Source organism: Hyperoodon ampullatus (genome assembly GCF_949752795.1).
Source record: "Hyperoodon ampullatus genome assembly, chromosome: X".
Classification (NCBI taxonomy): domain Eukaryota; kingdom Metazoa; phylum Chordata; class Mammalia; order Artiodactyla; family Ziphiidae; genus Hyperoodon; species Hyperoodon ampullatus.
Window position 1 is genome coordinate 107,296,130 of NC_136913.1, and position 27,311 is coordinate 107,323,440.

Sequence of the window (27,311 nt, forward strand, 5' to 3'; positions counted from 1 at the left end):
AACTATGCCTGCTGAGCACTTACTATGCATGTCCAAAGAAGGTACAGTGGGAAACTCGCTGGATACATAGTTTGGCAACAGAGAGTGGATTATATATTAAACATTGTGATATTAAATTCCAGGAAGGGAATGAGACCACAGAGAGGATTAGAAGCATTAGGGAAGGGTCCCGTGAAAGAGGTGAGGTGTAAGGAGGGTAGGGAAGGGGATTTGGACCAGCAGAAGAAGTTCCAGTCTGAAGGATTGGGGCCATGAGAAGCAGGCTCCTAATAAAAGTGGAAGGTCATACTCTGGACACTGAAGTAGACATCAGTCCAGCCTCATTGTCCTGTGCCGGCCTAAGAGGAAAAATACCAGATACTCTTTAGGGTGCTTGAAGCACACAACACGAAGAGATGGACAGCCGCGGAGATAGAAGCCAAATAATTTGGACATGAAGCCTGATATCTCTCCCAGGCTGTCCTGCTGGTTTCGAACATGGACCCTGACCCACCCCACTTAACTCTCCATTCCTCCCCACCTCTCCCCCCAAAAACGACTGTTTTTCTCAAGCTGATGTTGTGCAAGGAATAGGGAAGGGGGCTACTGTCAGGGAAACTGAGGCTTGGAATGAAATGCCATAGAGAAACTGTGACTCTGTCTCCTGTTCAGTGGGCTGCGCTCTGCCTGCCAACCTGAAAGGGATGAGGTAGCTTTTACGGTGGCAGTTATGGCTTGCGAGGTGTCGTGTGAAAAAGAACCCTTCTCATGGTGATGAGGATCCTATGTTTGCTCTATTTAGACAAAGAATTCTCTTTTCAGCATAACTTTCCACACCGAAACAGATAAATTGTTTAGAGCTGACTGACTGCAATACTAAGTGTTCCATTTGAAGTTAAAACTATCCCACAAGTGAATCATATACGTGCATCTTCTCTCTTTCGTCCCCCTCCTCCATATAAACACATCCACGCTCTTCCTCACTGCCATAAATAATGCTCCTTTTGCTTGCCTCCCGCAGGACTTTGCATCGTGGAAAGTTAGGCTGCTCTAGGACTTGATAGCCTGATCCACTCTTACCTCTCTTAAAGAGGGTTCATTCATTTTGTCAGTTTTCCAGGCCTTCCAATTCCTATGTTATTTTTGTAGTTGACTCTATTTGACTATTTTCTGAGGTTCTGGGGTGAGGCAGGGGCACCTTAACCGTGGAGAATATTGCTGGTTGCCTACTGAAGAGCAATCCTTCATTCCTTGCTAACAGAACCCTGATTTGGGTTCTAGAATTAGGTAGCAGTCTGCTCAGGGAGGTTGACCCAGTTCCAGAGGGTCTGAATCCATTTTGGACATCCCATTTCCCCTTTGCCAGTGACTCACTTCTGGCCAATGTGACACAAGAAGGAAATCTGCCGGCATCTTTGCCTACTTCTGGTCATCTCACTATGTGAATTAATGAAACCTTATTGTTCAAATCACTTTTAGTTAAGTGTCTTACTACTTGCAGTCAAAACCATCCTCTCTGATACACTAACCAATTCTAAAACTCTCAACTTCTACTGTGATTCATTTGAAAAGATAAATAATCTACTTCATCAGAGTCATAGATTCATGGAATGTTAGTTTGAAAGTCCCTTTGACGACTGTCTAGTCTGTTTCCCTCACTGAACATACCAACTGCTTGTGTCTGCAAACTAAGAAAGTCATCCACAAGGTGCTGGGACTGTGCTCTATGCTCTGTAATCTCTACATGTCTAATCCTGATTTTGCATAATTCTGGTAAAATCAGAATTTTGAACTCAGACGGGAATTACACTGAATTTTCCCTTTTATTCTCATTGGCAAAAGGCTTTCCTAAATACATGTAAAATAGATCTCAGAGGGAATGTTGCTTTTACTTCAAAAAAAAAAAAAAAACCCACAAAGAACCGCCCTAGAAATAGCTATTTACATAGACATGAATAATAAGTCATGCTCATATATTCATTAAAAAAGATTTCCAGACTTTAGTAGTCAGTACTTTTCCAAATGTGAGTTATTGTATTATTCAAAAATAATAAAATTACATATCTTGGACCATAGTCAATAAGTGACATTGGCCTTACCCTCTAATTGATTCAAATTTGAGAGACTTTCATGTTCACGCCAACATTCCACCCCCAGTGTTACTCCCATCCTAGTTTACTCTTTTCTCTCAACTGAGTTTTTCTGAGGAGGAAAAAAGTAACTTACATAAAGAGAAACTTCTGCTATCCGGTGTTATAATGGATACGCCAGGCTTCCTTTCTACCTAATTTCTGTATGAGAAAATTGTTATCCATTTCCATGATGCCAAATGGCGATAGCGCTTGAAAACCATTGGTGCCTACCTGAGTGATGTCCATTCCCGAGTCACAGCTCAGTGGCTGTGTGGAAGTCAGACCGTTTGAGCCGATTACAGTTGTGATCACAGCATTCTCATCAATTCTCCGAATCATAGTCCCATCCACAAAGTAAATGAATCCATGCCTATCAACTGTGATGCCTGTTGGGGAAGACCAATTGAGCATTAGTAGTCTAGAGGGCCACATGTGCACCAAGATCAGTATTTTGAAAGAAGCCACAGAAATGAAAAGGCATTTTAAAGACATATGGATTCAATTTTGCTCAGCACAGACAGAACAGTAATGGGGGAGGTTTGTTTGGACACACATTCACTCCTCTGTGTATTGAGAAGAAACGACAAAATGTGATATGCGGAGAGAAAGCCAGTCTAATAATTTTGTTGTCCAGTTTTACATTTCCACCCCCCTGATACTTGCTTACTCCCACAAACAGAAAAAAAAAAAATCTTCTAAGACAAATGGGAAAAGACAGGGGAGGCAGTGTATGTTACATTTCTTTTAGAGTGCAGATGCATAGGCCGCTGCTTATTTTCATAGTTGCATTAGAAATAACTGACTTGGAAAGCATTAAACTTATTTTCATCAATTCACACTCAGTTAACAAGAGTCTGTAATAATCCTGATAAACTGGACTGAGTTTTTTCTCTGTATTATCTGTTCAGAGGGGAGCTGGAGAGAAAAATTATGGTGTCACAAAAGGAATGGTTAAGCTTCTAGAAAAAATAAAAGTCAATAAAATTCTCACAGTAGTTTTACACACTGTGCTAATTACAGTATTGTTTCTTGGAAAATACATAAAAGCAGTTAGAAGGCTGGGGTTCTAATACTGAATGCACCACTTACAACTGATGTGTGACTTTGATTGAGTCATTCAGCCTCCTCTTTGGTAAAATATGGAAAAGATGATCTGCCTGTGATATTGTGATTTATAATAAAGAATTTTGGTCTCCATTCCATTTTCTAACACAGAGCTCCTAAAACTCTTGGGATTGCTTGTGGTGAGAGAGATAAAGGTGACTTTTGTTATGTTAATGAGGTGACTTGGGCCGCACTTTGGCCGAAGAATAGGCTGGTTGCCAGGAGAAACCAACCTGGTGATTAGAGGATTGGAACTTTCAGTCCCACCTCCTGACCTGGGCTGGAGATTGAGTTCAAACGCCAATGGCCAATGATTTAATCAATTATGATTATGAGGCCTCCATTGAAAACCCAGGACAGGGTTTGGAGAGCTTCCATGTTGGTGAACACAGGGCGATTTGGGGAGAATGGTGCACCTGGAGAGGGCCTGGAAGCTTCCTCTCCTTTTCCCCATACCTTGCCCCATGCATCTCTTCCATCTGGCTGTTCCTGAGTTACATCCTTTTATAATAAACCAGTTATCTACTGAGTAAACTGTTTCTCTGAGTTAGCTGAGCCGCTCTATCAAAATAATGGAACCCAAGAAGGGAGTTGTTGGAACCTCCTATCTATAGCAGTTCTGTCAGAAACAAAGGTGACAACCTGGACTTGTGATTGGCATGTGAAGTGGTGTTGGGGGGAGGCAGTCCTGCAGGACTCACCCCTTAACCTGTGGGATCTGATACTATTTATGGGTAGATCGCGTCAGAATTAAGTGAAATCGTAGGACACCCAACTGGTGTAGAATTGCTTGGTGGTGTTGTTGGTGGTTCTCCCCATGTTGGAAATTGGTCTCAGAATACCTTTTATTGCTTTACTTGGCTAAAATGACCAACTGTCCTGGCTTGCCTGGGACTGAGGCAGGGTTCAGTTTTAAACCTGCGACAGTCCTGGACAAACTAGGATGAGTTGGTTATTCTATGCCTAGGTTGTAGTAAGTATCTGATGAAATAATGCATTTAAAAAGTGTCAGACACTGATAAAGAACACATGGTTCAACTCCTGCTTCCCTTGCTACTTTGAAAATAACCACATGGCATTACTTTAAAACTAGTTTACAATTTAGTCTTTTCCTAGTTCTCCTTTATTCAGACCTTGTGAAACTCAGAATGTATGTTAAAGTTAGGAAGATCTGTGATAACCAGCATGTCCTCTTAGTGCTCATGCGTGCACCCACACACACGCACACACACACGCACAATAATTTTCCTGGCAAAGAGTGAACTCATCTAAAGACAGTTTATAAACCCAACTTAATAAACTGCCTTTAGATGAGTTAATTCATTGGCAGGAGGTTAATATTAAGGCTCGACTTTATGATGTACTTGGATTAATCCTGATGTTCCTCATGAAGTATTAATCCTTAACATCTATAAAAGTTACAGATTCATTTTTTAAAAATAAATTTATTTATTTTATTTTTGGCTGCATCGGGTCTTCGTTGTGGTGCACGGGCTTCTCATTGCGGTGGCTTCTCTTGTTGCAGAGCACAGGTTCTAGGCGCACAGGCTTCAGTAGTTGCAGCACGTGGGCTCAGTAGTTGTGGTTCGCCAGCTCTAGAGCACAGGCTCAGTAGTTGTGGCGCACGGGCTTAGCTGCTCCGCGGCATGTGGGATCTTCTGGGACCAGGGCTCGAACCCTTGCCCCCTGCATTGGCAGGCGGATTCTCAACCACTGCACCACCAGGGAAGCCCCAGATTCATCTTAACTTTCCCTGAATGCCTCTAAAGTCATCTACATTTTGGTGAGTTCTCCAAGGAAACCAGCATGTCCAAACAAGGGGAATTCCATGTCAGTAAGTCCCTTTATTATTTTTGGTGGCATAAAGACCTTAAAGAAGGTTTTTAAAAAGACTTTTAAGACCGTGGCAGGTCAAAGGATGATGGCATAGGAACATTTCTTTCATCTCCAGAGTATCTGGACTGAAGACGAATCAAGGGCTATCTCTGCTTTATATTTTTCTTTGTGTTTTGGCGAAATCAGTTTCTTTTTTTTGGGGGGGGTAGGAGTTTATTAATTAATTTATTTATTTTTGCTGTATTGGGTCTTCACCTCTGTGCAAGGGCTTTCTCCATTTGTGGCAAGTGGGGGCCACTCTTCATCACAGTGCGCAGGCCTCTCACCATCGCGGCCTCTCTTGTTGCGGAGCACAGGCTCCAGACGCACAGGCTCAGTAGTTGTGGCTCACGGGCCCAGTTGCTCCGTGGCATGTGGGATCTTCCCAGACCAGGGCTCGAACCCATGTCCCCTGCATTAGCAGGCAGATTCTCAACCACTGCACCACCAGGGAAGCCCCCGAAATCAGTTTCTTAAATGCCTAGAATTTGGTCTGGTGTGTGGCAGGCCTATGATTTGGGATCACCTTCTATGACCTCTGTATTCAATATCACTGAATGTGAACTTGGAAATTTGGCTGTCATAAGAGGATGAACTGAAAAGATCAAGACTCAGATCTGGAGAGAGAAAGGCTAAGAGCAGACAGGCTTGAAGTGTATGAAATCATGAATTATTTACCAAACGCATACTGAATGGCACTGTGCCAAGTTCTGTGCACGCTAAAGGACGAAGAATTCAGGTACATGGAAAGCAAGACTAAGAGGATACTGTGCAAGTGCTGCTCTAACTGGGAGATGAAAAACTTAGAGAATCAAATCCCTGAAAATTGAAACATTCCCAAAAGGTATAGACAAATGTATTCCTCCAGAAACTAGCAGTACAGAAACATACATCTTTATGCTGACATCAGGGAGGACCGTTCTGTTCCTTGACTACTACACTCCTCACCCCCATCAGAGGGTGGAGTTTGGCCTGATCTGGGGAGGATAATCTTGGACTTACATGGTTTTCCCACTTTTAATTTTTGTGAACTTCTAAACACTGAACTGCTCTCTCTCTGTTCCTGTCAGCTGAACTCCACAGATGAGGCTTATTAAATCCTCGCTGTTGGCCTTCGGGGCTCATTTGGCTGACAGCTTGTAGGATACTCTCCTTTCATATATTTGTGTAGCAATTTCTTTTATCGCAGTCCAAATTCCAAAATACTCCAATTTTTGAGATTCTTTAATTAAATTTAATTGGGTTATACTGATGTTTGGAGTTGAAAAAGAAATAGTAGAAAGGGCTTTGAGGGACTGTGTGATAGGTGTTTTATTTATGCATCTAGGCATATTTTATATGTACATATTTTCACTTCCTCTCATTTTCCTACCCCAACCAATGAACCAACCAAACAACCAACACACAGACAAATTCCCCAAACAACTAGTTTTACACTCTTCGCTGGTGAGGTTTAAAGGGTATTTAATTTTCACTGAGGTTAAAAACCAAACTGGAAATCACGGGTAAGAAAAAGAGAATTATTTCTGCCATTACTTGGCTGGGGAGCGGGAGGGGGCGTGGTCATCTCCCATAATGAGTATCGTTATAGCCCAGGGATGTTGATGACGCAGTATGATCTATTACTGTTTGTTAGACTGAGTGGGAGGAGGTAGCACATGCCCAGTCTATTTTAAGTTTTATTCTTCAGAGATGGGAACGTGAGTGATTTCAGAGCACATAAAGCCATCTGGGGCTAGCAAGATCTTACAGATTCAGTATGACGTTCATATTTTGATATAGTTGTACCCAGATTTCCAAAATTTGTTACCCAATGCTGTGGGCATAATTTGTTCCAAGTGTCAGGTCCCTTGATGTGCTTACTTGACAGGGTTTTCATTAGCACTTAAAACACAATGGAAGGCACAGTCTTTGAATGAGAAAGGAATTAAACTGCATTGAAAAGACTCACTTCCAGGGTTTAACATTTTAACCAGTATTCATTTTTAGAGCAAGCAAAAAATATATAGATCTGTGCGATTACCACAAGCTTAGGCAGTGATGCAGGGTGGGTGGGATAGAGGTGGGACGAACAACCAAGGAATACACTTCCCTCAGATGCCCAGACAGCATATTTAGCTTGGAGCACATTTTTACATTTGTGAGAAAATAAATAAATCCTTGTAAATTAGTGGATATAATGAAAGCACTGACAGACCATAACCTGGAAGTGTGAATGGTGCTGTCTCCATTCATCAGCATTAAGCCCTAACAAGCTCTTTCTATGGAGGAACCTGCTCATAAATAAAGTGCATCTTGTAAAAAAAAAAATTATTCACAGTGTCTTATGCAAAGTAGGGGACATTATATAATATCTGAACTGCAGGCTCTTTTCTCTGTGAAGCATAGCTCTGTATGAAACAGCTGCAAATTAACGGGCCAAAGTATTTGACTTCTTCCCTTGTCTTATTATCCTCCAATGAATAAATACTATAATTCTTAAGAAGACAATTGCCTAAAGCTGGGGCAGCCTGGATAGTTACTAATAAATTTATCACCTGTTGGGGAAGAGGATGCTTCTGATGGATACTGAAGCAGCAGGGGCAACCTGATGTGGTATCACTGAGAGTCCAGATGTGGAGGTTAACAGCCTGGAAATAGTAGCTAAAATCCCAAATTAGATAACAGAGAAGATCAGAGTTGTTGGCTGTGCAGAATGCCAATTTCAAATGTTGGCAGAAGGCATCCTTGCATTTAATTTATAAAAATTACAGCTGTTGAGGCCACCTACATTTTTATTATTTCTGTATTAAAAATGAACCTTCTTTCAGAATATAAGCTTTGGAAAGTAGTCATAAAATTCTCTCCATCTACAGCCCTAGCAATCAGAAAACTGAAATACTGCTTTTTTTTTTTTCCTGCCACAATCTGCTCTTTAATTTTATGAGACAGAGGTAAATGGTTAAAAATAAACTTTCAGGGGAATGTCCTAAGTGCAATATGGCATCAGCTCAATCTCCAATACTGAGTGTGCTAAATTGTGTAGCTGACATTAGCCAGTTGATCATAAAGTGCCCTTTAAATCAAAGAGAGTTTAAATTTTTTGCTTTGTTTCTGTGCATTTCAATTCTCTGAAAATTGGTATCATATGTGTGGTCTATATGGAAATTCTCCACTAGGCAGAAAAGTCCATTCCCCAACTGATCTAACTACTGTCCACTTATAACTACCTACCAAAATCAGAAAGGGCCAAGTTACTTCTGTACAATAAGCCTGTTATCTTGCTAGTTAGACACCAAATGGAGCTTCTAGAATTTGGAGGGATTACAAATATCTGTGTGTTACTAGGGTTGGAAGGAAGCAGAGCTTAATGACCAGCTGAGATGATTTCACTGTGTGGTTAACAATGAGAACAGGAGTTCTCAAATAAGAGAGTCTAATAAACTTACCGTAACATTACAGGACAAGTGAATAGTGTGAGTTATTTAATCAGATGACCTCTTTAATTAAAAAAAAGTTACACTATATTCTAACAGTAAAGGTCAATTTCCAAAGAATTTAAATACAAATTAAAATGATAAGCATTCAGACTAATATGTCCTTCCTTTCAAGACTCAGAAGGCACTCAGAGACATCACGAGGAACAAGAGATTCGTGGGCTAGTTGACCAAGAATTGTGATTGAGAGAAAGACAGGTAAAGCCACTTGTCTTCACTTTCACTCCTTCTCATTCTCTTAAAGCTTTAGCCTTCCAGGCAAGGCACAGTGAATGAAGAGCTCTCCCACCTCCACCAGCACTATTTTCCTAAAAGTTTACTGGGAAAGTTGTTTTTGTCCTCACTTATTAATTTATTCAGGATTTATTTTGAACCTATTATATGTCAGGCACTGTACTAGGCACTGGGACTACTGCAGACTATAAAACAGATATGGCATTGCTCTTGAGAAGCTCAGAAACCAGTGGGGAAGATGGAGAAATACCCAGGCAATTACAGTGCCTTGAGATAAGCACTAGTTTGGGGCAAGTCCACGGTACCATGGGAGCAGCCTTGGGGGATGGGCTGGGGAAATGAAGGTCACTAGTGTTTTCTCAGATTATAAATCACAGGTAAGCAGAAATCTGAAGGACTATGTTGAATTTCTGATGAGCCCAGTGTGAAATCCAGGTAAGCACCACAAAAAACCCATTAAGGCTGACTATTATCACTAAATAATAACCATTTTCATTTGCTGAGAATACTAAGATATTCCAGGCACTGTGCTGGACTCTTTACATACATTTTCTCTTTTTAATCCTCACAGTAGCCCTGTGAAGTAGGTATTATTAATGTCATTTTTTAGAAGAGGAAATAGAGGTTCAGAGGTCAAATGACTAACTCCAGGTTGCCAATGCTAGATTTAGCTCATGTTTGTCTGACTTTCAATGTCCATTCCTTTGATCACTATCCCATGTAGCCTAAATGGGGCTATCAATCACTTTACCACAGGAGTGGTGTACAGAATGGTTTCTGAGGGTCCAGAAACTCCATGAAATTATCTGCAAAATGTTTCGTGTATGTGTATCGTCATGAGGAGATGGTCCATTGCTTTTGTTAGATGGTCAAAGTGATCCATGATCCCTCCCCTGAAATTGTAAGAATTCTTATATTCCTGTAGAGCTCCTGGACCTCTTCAGAATTATTCTTCAAAGATATTCTGCAGCTTCATTCCTACAGAGCTGGTGAGTTTCAGGAAAGCACCCAGAGCTTCCGTGTGATAGGGACTTTGGTAACTTGACTATTATTTATGATCTACTAAATAAAAAGGAGACCCCAGAAACAAGGGTCACAAACTCATATGTCATCAGGGGACAGGCAGGTGACATTAGTTTGTAAGTTAGGTCAGGTGTTAGATTACACAAGTTCTAGGGGAAACAAAGGTTAACTAAAAAAAGCATGTCCCACCTAAATGCACTCAATCTTTTTTTTTTTTTAATAAAGACACAGAGTGGGACAAATGAATTATATTTTGAACCTGATTTATTCTCTGAGTTGCCAATTTATGATGCTTGCTAGAGGTCAATCAAGAGGAATATATCGTCAGTGAAGAGGCTGCTGTGAGCAGACAAGATCCATGAACTTAGAATAAATCTAATAACTAGTACTGCTGTTAAAAGTTATGTCCTGATACAGAGATTTCCCATAAACCCCCTGCCTCCACACATGCATACCTCTCCCACTATCAACATCCTGCACCAGACTGGTATGTTTGTTACAATTAATGAACCCACACTGACACATCATTATCACCCAAAGACCATAGTTTACATTAGGGTTCACTCTTGGTGGTGGACACTGTCTGAGTTTGGACAAATGTATAATAGCATGTTTCCACCTTTAGAGTATCAGACAGAGTAGTTTCAGTGTATAAAGATTCTGCTTAATTTTTCTGTGAACCTAAGACTGCTCTAAAAAATGAAGTCCAGTTAAAAAGAAGTTATGTCTTGGTTTATAAGCTCTGAGAAACCAAAGATAATCAAATCTAGTTACAATTCTCCATCACGGGAAAATGAAATCCCTGGATGGCTAGTGACACAATGCTTGCTAAGCACGCAGCTTCTTTTGTTCCCACCAAGATCAAAGCTCAGAATTTATGACAAGTTCATCAAACCAGAAAAGTAGGTGTTCAAGCTGAACTTGACTTTGCTCTTGCTCTGCCCCCCTTCTCTTCCTCATCCTTCCTTCAGGAAGCTCTCCCCCTTTAGTACGGCGGAGACAATGCTATGTATTCAGGTCATCCTATCTATTTTTCTTTCTGAGAATAGAGCTAGATTACATTTCCCAGCCTCCACTGCAGTTAGGTGTGGGAAGAAGTGATATATGCTACTTCTAGGCCTGGCCCCTAACAAAACCTCTGTTGAGCTCCTTTATGGAGCCCCACCCCCACCCCCCTAGGCTGGCTGGATGCAGAGTACCCACTGGAGGACTCCACGGCCTAAGAGATTGACAAGGCACTAGATGGAAGGAGCCTGGCTCCTGAGTCACTGCTAGGAGCAGGGATTTCTCCTATCCTACAGGCAACCTTTACTGGACTGTGATGTGAGCAAGAAATAAACGACTATTTTGTTAAGCCATTGAGATTGTGTGTGTGTGTGTGTGTGTGTGTGTGTGTGTGTGTGTGTGTAATATATAGTTGTTAGCTTGGCCTCACTATTACATTCACCAACCACCAATTCAATTCCTGTTCATCTTCTAAGGTTTTTATGAGATGTTTCTCTTCCAGAAAGCCTTTTCTGCAAACTCCACTTTCTGGTCTCTCTGTTTTCTAACCTAAAGAAGCTTCTTCTTCTTTTTTTTCAAATGTGAATTATCCAGTCATGCTTTGTCTAGGCAATAAGCTCCTTGAGGGCAAGAACTGGATTTTATGCTTTAGTTTTATATCTCAACAAATCCAGTAGACCCGGGCACAAATGTTCAATAAACCTTGTTGAATTATAGGCTTAATTGCCATGCATCTATAATGAAGCACATCTATCCTGAATCAAATAAAGCATGCCACGATGTCAATATCTGCATATGAATTTCTCTAAAAATGAGTTTAGAAAGGAGGCAATGGTAATCTCTTTCTCCAAAGACCTTGAAGAGGAGTACAGCCCCCTATCAATTAGTGATGATGAGAATATGGGAAAAAGGGGAATTGACCACTCAGAGCAAATAGCATAAGGACCATGGATCAAATTAACTGCAACTGAATTTGATCCATGTAGATAGCTACACTGAATAGCTCAGGTTCCCTGCAAATCCACTTTGCTCTATCAACACAACTTTGTGTTATGATCTTATGATCTCTTCCAACCGTACTCTAATCTTAGAAGTTCTAAGGAAACAGCAGTATCTCAAGATTTCACTTAATTTGCTTCACTCTGGACCACACAAGGGAAAGTAGGGAGAACACTGGCTCCAGGGTCACATCAGGGGATCTGGGCTTCAGGATGACCTCTGTTACAGATTAGCTGTAGGACTTGTCTTGATTTCCTAACCCACACCCTACCTACTGCACAGGGTTAAAACAGTGTGAAGCTCACAAGAGCCAATGAAATGAGAGCCCTTTGAAGAGGACGAAGTCTTACAGTGGTGCTAAGTGGTGTCCTAATTGCTCAGTCATTGCTGTAATTCTTTCTGAAAGTGACTTTTCTAAGCCTTAGAACCACAGACAAAGATTTCCACATAGGCTCTGCTTCAACATTTTAGGCTCTTCTATGTTGGACAGACATAGTAGAAGCTTTAAGTCCATAACCCGGGTCAGTGGCAGAGTGCCCTATGTTAGATTCAGCACAGAGACAAGGCAGAGGTTGAAAACAATTTTGTTAGCTTAGGGGAAATACTGCACTACTGAACTACTGGTGTAAAAGCCTTCAAGCTTTTATAAGATAGCTAAAGTTTTCATCCAGAGAATCAAATAAATGAAGCTCCATGCTGTGCAACTGGCTCAGGGAGACCCTGGGCTGGGGGTGGTGCTGGTGTCTCAACATTTAACAGTGACACCAGACACTAGGGATGGTATGAGTTATTTTTCCTTGCTTTATAGAGGTGTGTGTGTATGTGTGTGTGTGTGTGTGTGTGTGTGTGTGTGTGTGTAAGTGATTGGGTTAAATAGACAGTTCTAGTTCAAGTTGAAATGCATATCTCATGTTTTATTTTTGTGCTAGAGTTCTTGCTCAAAAGATGCCTATAGGCTGAGATTTAAGGGGACTCAGTACATATGGGCTAAGATAAATGAGGTTTATTGGACACGAGCTGAATATTTTATATACCCCCCCTTAAAAATTCTTCAATTATCAAGCAACTGTATCTGGGACACTAGTCAGATATATTTTGTAGAAATGCCTTTGTCATCCTAAGGAAACAAACCACCTCACAAGAACCTTACGTGAACAATTAGCTTGAGGAGGGAAAGTTCATTTATTGCCCATGGACCAGCAAAAAACTAATTGCAGTTGTTACACTCTGGGGGAAAATAAGTCTCTTTCAAGATATGTGAACGACCAAGAGGTTCTGATAAAAAAGCAAACTAAGTAGAATACCTTGGCCTGAATACTCAATAAAAGGAGGATATGAGGAATTAAGCCTGACAGTGCTTACTATTCACAATAGTGGGCTAACTCAAGAAGAATGAAAATTTCTGCAGGAAAGTTATTTGCATGTAGTATCTATTCAAAGACAACGCGGAAGGCCCATTTAAAATTCTTCCAACGGCCGTACATCTTGACTAATGAAGCTAACACTAGAAGAGAAGTTCAGGAAGTCAGAAAGGCAGGGTGATGAACACTCTGTGAATACAATTTTCAAACCTTTGAAATGAGGTTTAAAGAGACACTTAGGAGGACCAATTTGGGCTTAATCAAAAATATATTATTATAACAACAACAACAAACACAAATATGACAGTTGAGTAAAAGAAAAAAATTAAGCAAAGCAGTTGTCTAATGAGACAAACCACTCTTTGACTTTTTCTTTTCCACGCTCTGACCTACAAGTTTGACAATCTGAGTGCAGAAGAAGGTTACATTGAAAGGTATTGAAAAAAACTGGGATTCGCTGTTCAAAGGGGGCTGGTGACATCTCTGGCCTTGTCTTGATTGAGACTGGGGTTTCCAAGGCCATTTCCCCACCTTTTTTCCTCTAAGTTCAATTACCCAGACATGTTCAGGAGAGCTATGAGAGTAGGAGGAAAGAGTCTGGGGGGTAGAAGCTACAAGGAGATCCCGTTGTGAGGCTGACTGTGACTTTCAAAAATTTACACAATCTCCCAGTCCTTGAGATTTCGTCTTTGTCTAATTGCGAGAAGAAAAGCTGAGACGCCCATGTCAGTGGATTACTGTAAAGATCAAATAAAATCACATCGAAACAGAATAGTCTGTGAAATCTTTTTGAAAGGTTAACACAAGTGGTGTTAATATTTCTGTTTTTGATTAACTGTTAGTTTTCTGGCATCTTGCTGTGGATTATCTGTTACATGATGACCTGCTTCAGCACAGCTTGACTTAGATGGCAGGAACCCTCTGTGCCATTCTGTCAGCGTCTCCTCCATGCTGATAGTGAGGAGCAGTCTGTACAGGGGTCCTGTGTTACTTTTCCAGTCAAACTGGTCTATTCACTGTCTCTGAAACACATCTTTCTCTTTCCCTGGTTATCACTTCATATTTGCCTGCACTACTCCTGTGCCTGGAATCCCCTCCCCCTCTCCCAGTATCCAGATCCTACTCATTTTTTAAGACACAGTGCCAAGTCTAGCCTCAATAATTATAATATATAAACTAACTCAAAGACTTGCAAATATCTTGATGGAGGTACTTCCTTGTCGAGTATATCAAACAATTTCATCAACCTTGTCTGACGGTAGAAATCTGAGCCTCTTAGAAGAGATGTGTTATTCCGCTGATGTAAGTGGCTAGGAATGAGGATCACATCAGGTATATGTCATTACGTTGCAAATCTAAAGCTTGGCCTGTAACTAAGAGTGTGAGGCTTTTTGACTAGACTCAAGAATGAATTTTACATACTGAGATAGGGCCATTTTAACCAATCCATTTCAAGACCGCCCCAACCTTCGTAGGAAGAGCTGAGTCATTCACTTCCCACTTAGATGGCCTCTTTGTTCTCCACTGCCCTACCCTTACTTCTTTGCCTTGTTCTTTGATCTCATTCCTTTTGGAATTCACTTCACCTACCAAGAAGAGAGGTTAGAATCTAGTCCCTAGTTTTTCTTTACCCACGTGTCCAGTCCTTTTTCAGATTCCTTTCCTTTCTTCCACATCTTCCCCCTTCTGCTCATTTTCCTCTCCCCTTTTCTCCAAATCCCAACCAGCTCTCCATTCTCTGAGCCCCTTGAGTGCTTACAGTTTATATCACACAACCTAATGCTGATTACCGTTTCCTCTGACGATTCCTCCCTTGTCTCTCTAACCAGATCATATTTCACTCACAGGCAGGGATCAAGCCTTTTTAAAGCACTTATAATTTCCCAATTTCCCAATGCAGACCAGATTGTCTGCTGCTTGAAAAGCTTAACAAAACACTGAAGGTCAGTGAACATGGTTCTTTTTCTAATAAGATATACCAGGAGCATGACATGGGTCTGACAGAGTAGCTAAAACCAGTGGGAGTCTTATAAAGAGTATAGTGGGTCATTGACACTAGTGTCTCATTGACACTAGTTAAATATGTTGAAAGTATTAGTTAAGATGATGCACACCTCTGGGCACCTGCTTGATAACCAGGAGATCTTTGTTGTAACAAGAGATGGTTGCAGTGTTTGACGACAGCACTTAGCATAGTTCCTGCCATACAGAAGTGCTTTATGTGTTTATAGAATAATAAATGACTAAGCTCTATATTAGAAAGAGAACAATTTGAGCAATTAGAAAAAAACAAATTAATAACAGCCAGCAAGTCTAATAAAGAAGGTAAAACAAAAGGAAACAGGCATTTACAAATACTGCTAGATAACATTTTGCAGCTGCAATGGTTCCTTAATTCAACTGTTCAAAATATATTCAGCATTTCCAGGAACTAGGAAGATAACAATTTAGGGCCAATTCAGAAGGCAGCGGTTTTGGTCATGTGTTAACTGACTAATTTTTTTTTTAAACATTCAAATAGATTATTTGAATAAAGTCATGCTGTTAAAACTAGACCAGATATACTTGGGAAATAAAATAGTGCCCAGCATAACTAAAAAAACCCAACCAAACAAACAAAAAACAAAAATGAACACCCCCCCCCCACAACCACATAAAGAAAGGTTTTGAGGGCGCTAAGTGTTGATCTCTGGGTTCTCAAAAATTTCAAGCCTAACAGGCTAAAATCAGAAGATTTAAAAGTAGCCCTTCTTCAGACCGCTCTCCCCAGAGATGCCCCCAGTTTTACCATTCTGGGAAAAGTGGGAGGCACCTTTTGAGGGACCTCAAGCCCTAAGGTAGGGCTGGGGCAGTTGACTGCCTACAGTTCTGGTTTTACTTTGTTCAAGAGAACACAGAGAAAAGATTATAGAAACCAAAGTAGGTAGTCTTGGCAGAAGGCATTCTGATGGGTTTTTGACTGGGGGGTGGTGATGGGGAGGAGGACAAAGCAGACCTATCAATCTATTACCATGGCTTCAGTTTCCTTGGGTTAGAGACGCCTTCCACAATGAGGAATGATTCCTGCCTTCTAAGGGAAATTACTGCTGTAATCAGCTTTCTTTCCTGAGCAAATACTGGTAAATTGGGGCACCCATCCACCTTCCTTTCCCCAAAAACCTACTATACAGTGTAACAAGCCTTCTGAAAGACCAAATGGAATAGCTAGGAAATGAAACTGGAAGAAAAATAGAGCAAAAAACACTGCAGCTTCCTGGCTAGGCTTTGATATTTGGGGCTTAAAGACAACCTCACATTTCAGTCATTAAGCCTTTGATTCCTCAGAGAGAAACCTGAAATGGCCCAGGACTCACTCCCGAGGGAAGTGACTTTCTTTGGTCAATGATAAAGCTGACTCATTATATCAAGGCTCTTTAATACTGAGGAAGTTCAGTGTCAGCCATTTAGGGAACTCCACATACGGACACACACTAGATGTGTTGGTGAGCTCTGCAGCTAATGGAAGAGCCTCACTCACATCCAATCAGTTCAGAAAATAAGGGATTAATACTGGCCACTGTAGGGTCCCTGAAGACCCTACTCCAGGGCCAAAGCTGGTGTGTGTTCTGATATGTTGGTTCCTGTGCTTTAAAGGTTGTTAAATATTTTGAACACTGTCTCTGTATGAGTGAAAGCCTTATTTAAAACACTTTTTAAAATGGAATTTTCAGGTATAAATTTGCAAGTTGTTTTCTAAACCCTATTTCTGACTTAACATTTTTTTTAATTATGAAAGATTTCAAATGGTCGACAACTCAGAAAATCATTACACACTGCCATGCATCTACCACCCCAATTTAATAGGTGTTAACATTTGTTTCATATAGCTCTTAAAAAAAAAAAAGAAAATATTATGAATACAGCCAAAACCCATGTCTTTATCTCTGTTCCCTTTTCCCTTCCCTCCCCAGAGGTAAGCACTAGTCTGCAGTTAGTGTGATCGCCTTGCATGTTTTTTTTACATTTTCTACATATGTATATGTCAAAAAATAATATACAGTATGTTTTTATGCTTCAAAAATTTATGTAGGAGATGGATGGTGGTGACGGTTGCACAACAATGTGAATGTACTTAATGCCTCAGAATCGTACACTTAAAAATGGTTAAAATGGGGAATTCCCTGCTCCAGTGGTTAGGACTCCACGCTTTCACTGCCGGGGCCTGGGTTCAATCCCTGGTTGGGGAACTAAGATCCCAAAAGCTGCAAGGTACAGCCAAAAAAAAAAAGTTAAAATGGTAAATTTTGTTTTGTATATTTTACCACAAAAATATGCTAATGATATCACATGTATATTCTTTTGCAATTTTCTCTTGCATTCATGCAACCTTATGTTTTGTGACTATTAATGTTTTTACACGGGTATCTAGTTAGTTCATTTTTACTGTTGTATAATATTCCATCGTTCGACCAAACCCGATTGACAGATTATTAGGTTGTTTCCATTTTTTACACTGTAATGACAGCGTAGCATGTCTCCTTATACACATGTGTACTTGTGACTTTCCATACATTTTTCTTCAGCCAAGCTCCCTTCAGTACCTCTCTCCAAGTATTTTAAAAACATAGTTGCAAGTTTTCCTTTTAGTTGGACAATGTATTTTCCAGGCAAAGAGAATTAAAGTAGGGCTGTGTATATACAATCAACAAAGTTTGACAGAAGAGAATTTGAATACAGTAAAACAATTTTGAAAACAAAATGTTTACTACTAGTCTTGAAAACAATCCAGTTAATATTAGTTTAAAAAATTATTTACTTATCCTCCTTCTTATCATCATACTTTATTTAGTACTTAATCTGTGCCAGATACTGGCTTAACCCATATTGTGTCATTTTATCCTCTATAACCCTATAAGGAAGGTAGGAGCACTGTCTCCATCTTACAGATGAGAAAACAGTGGCTCAGAGACGTTAGTAATAAATTCGAACTCATTCCTACCTGCCTGATTCCAAAGTCTCTGGTTTTAACTACTCTAAACACTTCCTAAATTTTCCAGATTTCACGGGGCCCAAATGGGAAATACAAAGAGTACGATTTAAAGGTCATTGAAAGGCCTGCCCACTTGCCTTAAAAGTACCTTTACTACAGGAAGGCTTTTCTAGAAGGACACAAACTTTAGAGACCTTAAGGACATATATTGCATATATTGCTAAATCTGACCAAATAAAGTTAGAAAACTTCTACATTGTTAAAAGAAATGACAAACTTGGAAAATATTTGCAACACATAGGAGAGACAAAGGGATGCTTTTTTTAATTTTCAAAAGAGAAGGATCAACGGCTCAGTAGAAAAACTGGCAGAGGATATGAAAGTGAGTTTACTGGAAAAGAAATACACATGGTCACAACAGATATGAAATGAAACTCCTCTTCACTTAAAATTAAAGAAATTCAAATTAAAGCTACAAGCTATGAGATAACATTTTCCACTGATCAGATGGGCATATATTAAGAGGTTTAATGATACTCAGTGTGGCTGAGGGTATGGCAGAATGGGCATCCTTACACGCTATTGGTGTAATTGTGTTCAATCTTTTGGGAGGGCAATTTGGTAATATCTACTACTGCTGAAAATTAATCTGGTGTATATACTCACAAAAGTGTTCCAAAACACATGAATTAGGTTGTTCAATGCAGTGCTACAGTGATAAAGGATTTTAAAAAAACAACATCAATCAAGAAACAAATTACTTAATAAATTATGGTATGTCCATATGTTGTAATATCATACATCTCTTAAAAACAGAGGCAGATATATACATGCTTTTATGGAAAGATCTTCAAGAAATATAATCACATGAAAGAAGGAGGGTGAAGAGTAATGTATATGATATGATTCCTTTTATGTAAGAGAAGAATACATATAGAGGTCTCAAAGGAATCGCAAGAAACTGTTAACACTGGTTACCTTTAGAGAGAGGGACTGGGGTGTGTGTGTTTGTGGTAAAGAAGCCTAGAATTTTCTTTCTGTGATTTTCTACAGAGTTCCGACTTTCAAACCACAGACACATATTACTTTCATATTTTTATCTTTCAATATCAATGGGGCTTATCTAGATGGTGAGATTTATAGGCCGTTTTAATTTGTATTCTTTATATTCCTCTTTCTTAAAAAATAAATATAATTAAAATGTCTTTTACTATGGGCCTGCCAGGATGCCTTCAAGGTCTTCCACTGAGCTTTTTTCCTTGGCTGATGGTACAGCCCCTCCAGCAGGTCTCCAGTAACATGCTCAGATGAGAGCAACCCATTGGCAACCATCAGTACTATGAGACCCTTTCTGGAGAGCTGTCATTTATGAAAGCAAAGAGACCTGGGTCCTCAGAGGTTGGTCATAGGACAGGACAGAATGTGTGTGTTTTAAAATAATATGCTGGGCTTCCCTGGTGGCGCAGTGGTTGAGAGTCCGCCTGCCGATGCAGGGGACATGGGTTCGTGCCCCGGTCTGGGAGGATCCCACATGCTGTGGAGCGGCTGGGCCCGTGAGCCATGGCCGCTGAGCCTGCGCGTCCGGAGCCTGTGCTCCGCAGCGGGAGAGGCCACAGCGGTGAGAGGCCCGCATACCACAAAATAAATAAATAAATAAAAGAAAATAATATGTTTTGTCTTTTGTTGCATTATAAAAATAATAAATGCTCAGAAAATTAAAGAGAACAAAATCAAATCACTCAAAATTCCTTATGCAGCAATTATCATTGCTAACATTTACTTTATTTTATTTTATTTAAAAAATTTTTTGGCCATGCCGCACAGCATGTTGGCTCTTAGTTCCCCGACCAGGGATTGAACCCACGCCCCCTGTATTGGAAGCATGGAGTCTTAACCACTGGACCGCCAGGAAAGTCCCATTGCTAACATTTAGATAAACTTCCTCTCAATTTTTTTTCTCTGTACATATGTACCACCCCTGCCCCCTTACAGATGTAGCAGTATACAGTACATAGTTTTGTATCCTGAACTTTCTACTGAATATTATTTTGTGAGTATTTTCCTTATACCTGCAGGTTTGGGGGCTATGGGAATGGTCTGTTCTGGGTGCAGACAATGAGGGGAGTGCATTTTTGATAGGAATATTCAAAACAATAATAAAACTGATGAATAACAGGACTGTGTTTACTATCCCCATTCACCGGAAATTGTAAACAATGTCAGGATAAAATATTCTTCCCACTGTCCAGTCTCCCTTTAGCATACACCACTGTATGCCCACACAACTCTGACCAGGGGAGAGGGAAGGGAAAGGCTGGATTTCTATCTGGGGAAGACAGGCTGAGGGCTGCAGGGAGGGGGCTCAGAGTTAGCCAGGGGAGTCCCTGAAAGAGGGAATGAAGAGGAGACATTTCAAACAGCCTCTCCTTTACTGCTAGTTTGCTGCTTAGTTAGATTCAGTTCACTTGAGAATCTGCTTGACTTAAAAAAAAAACTTAGCAGTTGTCTTATGTGCATATAACTTAAGTCATTAGTACCTTCAAAATGCTGGTCTAAATACCCTCTGTTGTGCCATCTCTAATCCTTGGTCTGAAATGGCCAAAACCCGCAATTAACTGATCAATTATAAAATAAAAATGGGCTTCCTGACTCCATTTCCAGATGTGTTTTAGCCTGTAATGATGTTAAAATAATGGATTTCCAAAGTTATCTAGGCTTGCTGCATGTTGTTTGAGTTTTACACTCTACACCTGCTAATTCATCCAGTATGGCTGGAGGATCAATGAAGCTAAAAACATCTTCTGATGACTCCTCTGTCGTGGAGCGAACATTCTTGGTTCCCTGGGAAGTCAACCCACGGTAGATTTCAGATTCCTTCAAGAATCAGCAAAGCATGCTAGACTCACCAGGAAATGACTTCCTCATTTCTTTGATTTTACAGTCAGCTCCATGCATTTGGTAAACTTGAAATTACTGGGCCATCTCGTACTGATGGTGGAGCAATATGGGGCCATGATCAAAGCTTTAGCTCTAATACAGTTTCATGTTTTAGAACCTTAAAAACAAACATTTTGCATTGAAAGAAATTTCTTAATTAACTTCTGAAGAATTTGTACATTGAAACATCTTACCCTGCTGGAGAAGACTGATAGAGCAAACGTACTACCTTCTGCTGAAGAGAAACTGTATTTAGAAGGAACTTGCTATTCTCATAAAACTTTTAATAGGAAGAAGTGAATCAAATTCCTTAATTACCATTTTACGGTTGGTAAAAGGGCAAATTACATGCCATCCATTTCTAAACTTCTAAATGTCTCTGGTGCTTTTAATTAAAGCTGCCATCTAGAAACTACTAAAGCAATTTTACGCAATTAGTTATTTATAGGTTACCATAATACACCACTCAAAATATGATTTTAGTGATTTGCAGTCTGTAAGTGTGTGATCCCTGTCATTTTTGTTTGATGGAGAGGGGGTTCTTTTTTTAATCAGCTGAGGTGATGTGACACTGACGAGCTGTGATAAGGAAAGTTTTGGGGGCTAGTGATCTCAAATAAAAAGAGGAAGAATCATAATCCCATTCTGTCTGTCCTGATTTGTAGGGGTTGAAGTTTCATTCTAGACAATACTGCAGAGAAGTATATCATCGTTGTTCTCCCATCTCTCTCCACTTTGCTGCCTTTCTGCCCGATACCTAGCACCGCCCTTCCTCATGCTACCTGGAGTAGCTGCCACCTTGGCTTGTCCCCCTCCAGTGATCTCATCTCTCCAAACACATCCATCCTGTGCTCCATGTCCTTAAAGCCCCCATAAAGTGTTTTAATGAGGAATTAATGTGTTGCTCTCCTAGGCCATATCCTGCATTCAACACTGAAGTTCACATCCAAAGAAAACCCTCATGGAGTGAATTTAATGGTAGGCTTCTAAGGGAATTATTTTGGTTACATGGGTCTTGGTGGGGGAGGGGGCTCCTCAAAATACAACATGTAGAAAGAACCAGCACTAGAATCACTGCATCTCAAGGTCGGGAGGGATCAGCTAATCAAATCACATGTAATACCCGAATCCCACCCTACCTTGACTCCTGCTTCTTTTGTGGCACCATTCTACCCTAGAAATGACCAAGTCTCCTTGGACAATTTGGAACTTGCCTCCTTTAAAAGTAACTTATTCCACGTTTGGGTCACTATTATAAGCAGCATTAGTATTAGCAACCAAACAGCAAGCCTGATCATAATGGCAGGTAACACTTAATGTGTACACCCCACAGGCTGGGCACTGTGCTTTACAATGCACTTCACCTGCATTACCAAACACTCTCATGTAGGCACTATTACTCGTATTCTAACTTCATAGATGAGGAAGTTGAAGCTCAGGGAAGTTAGGTGACTTACACAAGGTCACACATTTAATGAGTGGTGGATCTGGGATTTGCATCCAGTTGTTTGACTCCAGAACCTGGGAACTTAGCTCTCATGGTATTTGGCCTCTAAAGTATTATCTGTTTGCTAGAATGCATGAAAATTAAAATAAATGCAGAAGAAAAAGTCATTTAATGTTGTATTTGTAGCTTTATAAAACCTGAATGAACTTAATACAAGTTCCGCTGTATTAACCATGGATGTGACCTGGACCAATTAGCCAAGGCTAGATGTAAGTGCCTTCCTTTTGTCTGACTTCTCCACCAACAGCTTATGGCTTTAGGATTGTGACAGAAAAGGCAGAAAGGTTCTCAGATTCCAGCTGCTGACATAATGTAAGGTCTAAATCTTTTGACTACTCATAAGCAGATGCATTAGACCAACTGTGCAAATAACAAGTTAAGCTCTCATTCTGGCTGTGTCACAGGTACTAAGTCATCAGGTGTAGCTACCGTAAACTGACAGACCAATGACATAGTTTAGGAAGGAAATACTCAGGAGTGGAAACAGCACAGGATCACTGAGTAATAAAGAACAAATATTTTGCCTGAATTCTAAGGCTTTGCCAAACATATTTTTCTCAAGATGCCTCTGATTCTAGGACAAGGATGTGGGAGGAAAGTTCTCACAGGAAATGTCTTGACACTGAGCTGGGAATTTGGCATGGGTGGTAGAATGTTGATCTTACCCAAAAAGCTGACTTCACTAAGTGGTGTTTCCAAACCATTCTCACATACCTCAAGGCCTAACTGTACTTCCTCATTTTTAGCAGAATAGACCCACTTCTCTAGAACACTGAGGCTATCAGAATGGAGTACCATCAACTTTCTAGCACCTTCTATCTCCAAACAAAGTTCTCAGCCTTACACCTACACATTATCTTAGGATGGTCTCTTCAATCTCCCCTCCCATTCAAGGCCTGCTCCAGTTTCCTCAAGATCTGGTTTCATCATTTATCCTCTGTCTCCTGTATCTTCCCATTTACCTATCATCATTGCCATGTCTCCCACAGAAAAAGCCTCCCCTGAGTGCCTTGTCCTCTTACTACTTATCACTCTGTCTTTCACATCCTAGCCTCTCAGAAGAATGATCTTCACTAATCATATTTACTTCCTCACCTCTCACTGGCTCATCAAATGCCTGAAATCTGGCTTCCACCTCTACCACCATTCAGACCACCAAAGGCAGGGTCACCAATGAGCTCCTCGTTGCCTAATCCAATGGCTACAAATGTGTGACATCTGATATTGTTTTTCACACCTTCTTGAAACAAACGATTCCCTTGGCTTCCTGGATACCAAGCTTTCTTTGTTCACTTCCTCTACCTGTGAAGATTTCCTCTCTGTCTCTTTCATTAGATCCTCTTCCATTGCCTACCCTATAAATACTAGCATTCCCTATGATTTCTTTGCCCCAGCCTTGCTCCTGTGCATTTACCCTGTCACCAAAACAATGTATCAAAAATGCATCCATCAATACAGACTGCCAACAAACACATGAAAGAATGCTCAACATCATTAATCATTAGAGAAATGCAAATCAAAACTACAATGAGATATCATCTCACACCAGTCAGAATGGCCATCATCAAAAAATCTACAAACAATAAATGCTGGAGAGGGTGTGGAGAAAAGGGAACACTCTTGCACTGCTGGTGGGAATGTGAATTGGTACAGCCACTATGGAGAACACTATGGAGGTTCCTTAAAAAACTACAAACAGAACTACCATATGACCCAGCAATCCCATTACTAGGCATATACCCTGAGAAAACCATAATTCAAAGAGAGACAGGTACCAAAATGTTCATCGCAGCTCTATTCACAATGGCCCGGAGATGGAAACAACCTAAGTGTCCATCATCGGATGAATGGATAAAGAAGATGTGGCACATATATACAATGGAATATTACTCAGCCATAAAAAGAAACGGAATTGAGCTATTTGTAATGAGGTGGATAGACCTAGAGTCTGTCATACAGAGTGAAGTAAGTCAGAAAGAGAAAGACAAATACCATATGCTAACACATATATATGGAATTTAAGAAAAAAAAATGTCATGAAGAACCTGGGGTAAAACAGGAATAAAGACACAGACCTACTTGAGAATGGACTTGAGGATATGGGGAGGGGGAAGGGTAAGCTGTGACAAAGCGAGAGAGAGGCAGGGACATATATACACTACCCAACGTAAGGTAGATAGATAGTGGGAAGCAGCCGCGTAGCACAGGGAGATCAGCTCGGTGCTTTGTGACCGCCTGGAGGGGTGGGATAGGGAGGGTGGGAGGGAGGGAGACTGCAAGAGGGAAGGGATATGGGAACAGATGTATATGTATAACTGATTCACTTTGTTATAAAGCAGAAACTAAAAAAAAAAAAAATGCATCCATCAAATGATCATGTCACTTTCCTGCTTCAAATCTTTTGCCTACAGGACAAAATGCAAACTTCTTATTCTTGCCCTGCTCCTATTACCTCAAATATGTTTACTTTAATAATACTGGATTATTTATATTTTCCCAAATATACCATTCATTTTACGCACGCTGCAGCTTGCCTGTGATTTTGGTGAGGGCTGGCCCTGGTGCCAATCCAAATGGTTATGTCACCATAATGGATCATGTACTAAAGGAATTTAGGAAAAGTCTTACTGCACCCTAGTTGCATAGTAGAACCAAAAGAACATTCTCATATGTGTTTATGCACTATACTCTCTCCCTCATAGATACCAGTTACATGAGCAAGATGTCACTGATGAGAGTTTTACCATCTTTCCACTAACTCCAAATTTAGCCTTTCAAAATAGCATTTAGATACCAGGGGAATCAGTAGAGCTTCAGGATGCACCTCGGATAGATCTGGGTAGGGACAAAAACAGATTGTTTTTGTCTAGTCTTTATCATACCCAGCTTTCTTAATTGCCAATAAAGTTAAAGGAACTCCTGTGTGATTAGTGTCATGAATAACCTAAAAACACTTTCGGAAGCCATCAAGATTTAAGGATCATTTCCCTCCTTGGGAGTGGCTCCAGGGCTGTTTGCGTTTGTGGGGCTATTGCCCAATTCCTGCTGAGTTCTGAGGTCAGTATGCTTAAAGATGCACATGAAAATAGAAATATACTCCTTGGTGAGGTCCAAGGAAACAAAATTAAGTCATTGATTAATTTCATCCTGTCCAGTCGCTCCTTCACCCTCTGTAGCTACTTAAAAAAAATAAATGTATTCAGCTTGTCACAAATTTTATTTTATATCTCCACCTAGTAGCATTTCACATTCTGCTCAAGTACTTGGTCATCTATTACATGACTCATTAGTTTGAGTTCTCTGTAGAATTAAAGAACGTTGCAGTAAAAATAATAAATGGAACCTAAGTTTCAACTACATCATCCATGCATGTTTTAAAAGCATCTTTCAAAGTCAGTTCAAACTCATATACAATGCCAGGGATTAGCACACCATCAACTTCTTTGCTAAACTTTTTTCCTTGCCCCATTACATTGAAGTATTGATGAATAAAATGGCAAATGTTTCTCTTTACTGGGATTCAAATCAAAGTGCGTAAAACTGGATCAGATAAAGACTTCTTCCCAGGAGAAGTACCCAGGGGCTATCTTATATAAAACTCTATTCAGGGGTACTTCCAGTTTTCCTTTAAACACAATTTTTAGCTACCAGTTGTAGTCAGTTTAATGAAGTTAAGGTTTCCTGACTCCACCTCTTAAGAAAAAGTTGAAGTTCCTAATTGCAGAATCTTCCAAAGAGATGTGACAAGGTTTCCTGGAGATTTATTTGAACAATTCCATTTACAGATTATGCAAATGCTATGGAGTGCATTATGGGTACACTATCAGAAAAATCAGAGGAATAGTTTTAATAGGAAAAGGAAACTGGACTGAAAGTCATTCATCTTCCAAATAAAAATATTTTGTTTTCACTGAATACATGTCATTAGATTGAAAAGCACTTTCCACTATTTCCTACCCTCCTAGAGAAGCCAACAGAGATCATGGATGTTAGCTGAAGGGAAGGCTACCCCGCCCCCCACCCCACCTCATGGGTTTTGGAGTCAGGCAGACCTGGTTTGAATTCCAGTGTTATCTGTAAACCGTCTGACCCTAGATAAATTTCTTAAGGTATCTGAGCCTCTATCTCCTCGTCTTTACAATGGGGATAATACTATTTACCTTGTGAATTGTCAAGATTAGAGATACCCTGTGTAAAATATCTAACACAGTGTACAGCACACAGTAGACACTAAATAAGTTAGAGCTATGGTTACTTTAATACATTAGAGCTGGGAGGGAGATCATCCCAAGCCCTTCAGTTTACAACTGAGCAATCTCAGGACCCAGTGTGTATATGACTAGCCCAATGTAACAAAACTAGTCAATGGCATCATTAAGTCTATTTCAGCGTTCAGGGAGGTACGGTGACTTTCCAAGAAACAGTGGCATTACATGGACTGAACACGAAAGCCTAGGCTCCCTAACCCAGTATTCATCACAGTTTGCTGCCATTTCTCAAAAAAAAAAAAAAAAAAATCCTATGGCTTCTGACCTTTTTTTTTTTCTGACCTTTTGCTGACTGGTTTTAATCCCATTTGATAATTTATTCCAACGTTAGGACAAATGATCTCAAAAGCAAATTTTATTTCATCCTATTTTTAGAATAGATTCAGAAAATAAATTAGCTGTCTTGCAGATTAACATTTATTTGACTTACCTTGCATAATTA

At 40.2% G+C, this 27,311-nt stretch overlaps 1 protein-coding gene across 3 annotated transcripts in view; it reads right to left on the reverse strand.

Moving 5' to 3' along the window:
- Positions 1–27,311, reverse strand: part of TENM1 (teneurin transmembrane protein 1) — a gene marked incomplete at both ends in the record, with an annotated part of 582,495 nt that overhangs the window by 75,187 nt on the left and 479,997 nt on the right. For all 3 annotated transcript variants that reach the window (XM_079727499.1, XM_079727498.1, XM_079727497.1), the window contains one exon: positions 2,343–2,497. In XM_079727499.1, the coding sequence (XP_079583625.1) occupies positions 2,343–2,497 (155 nt within the window). The remainder of the gene's footprint in view (positions 1–2,342; positions 2,498–27,311) is intronic.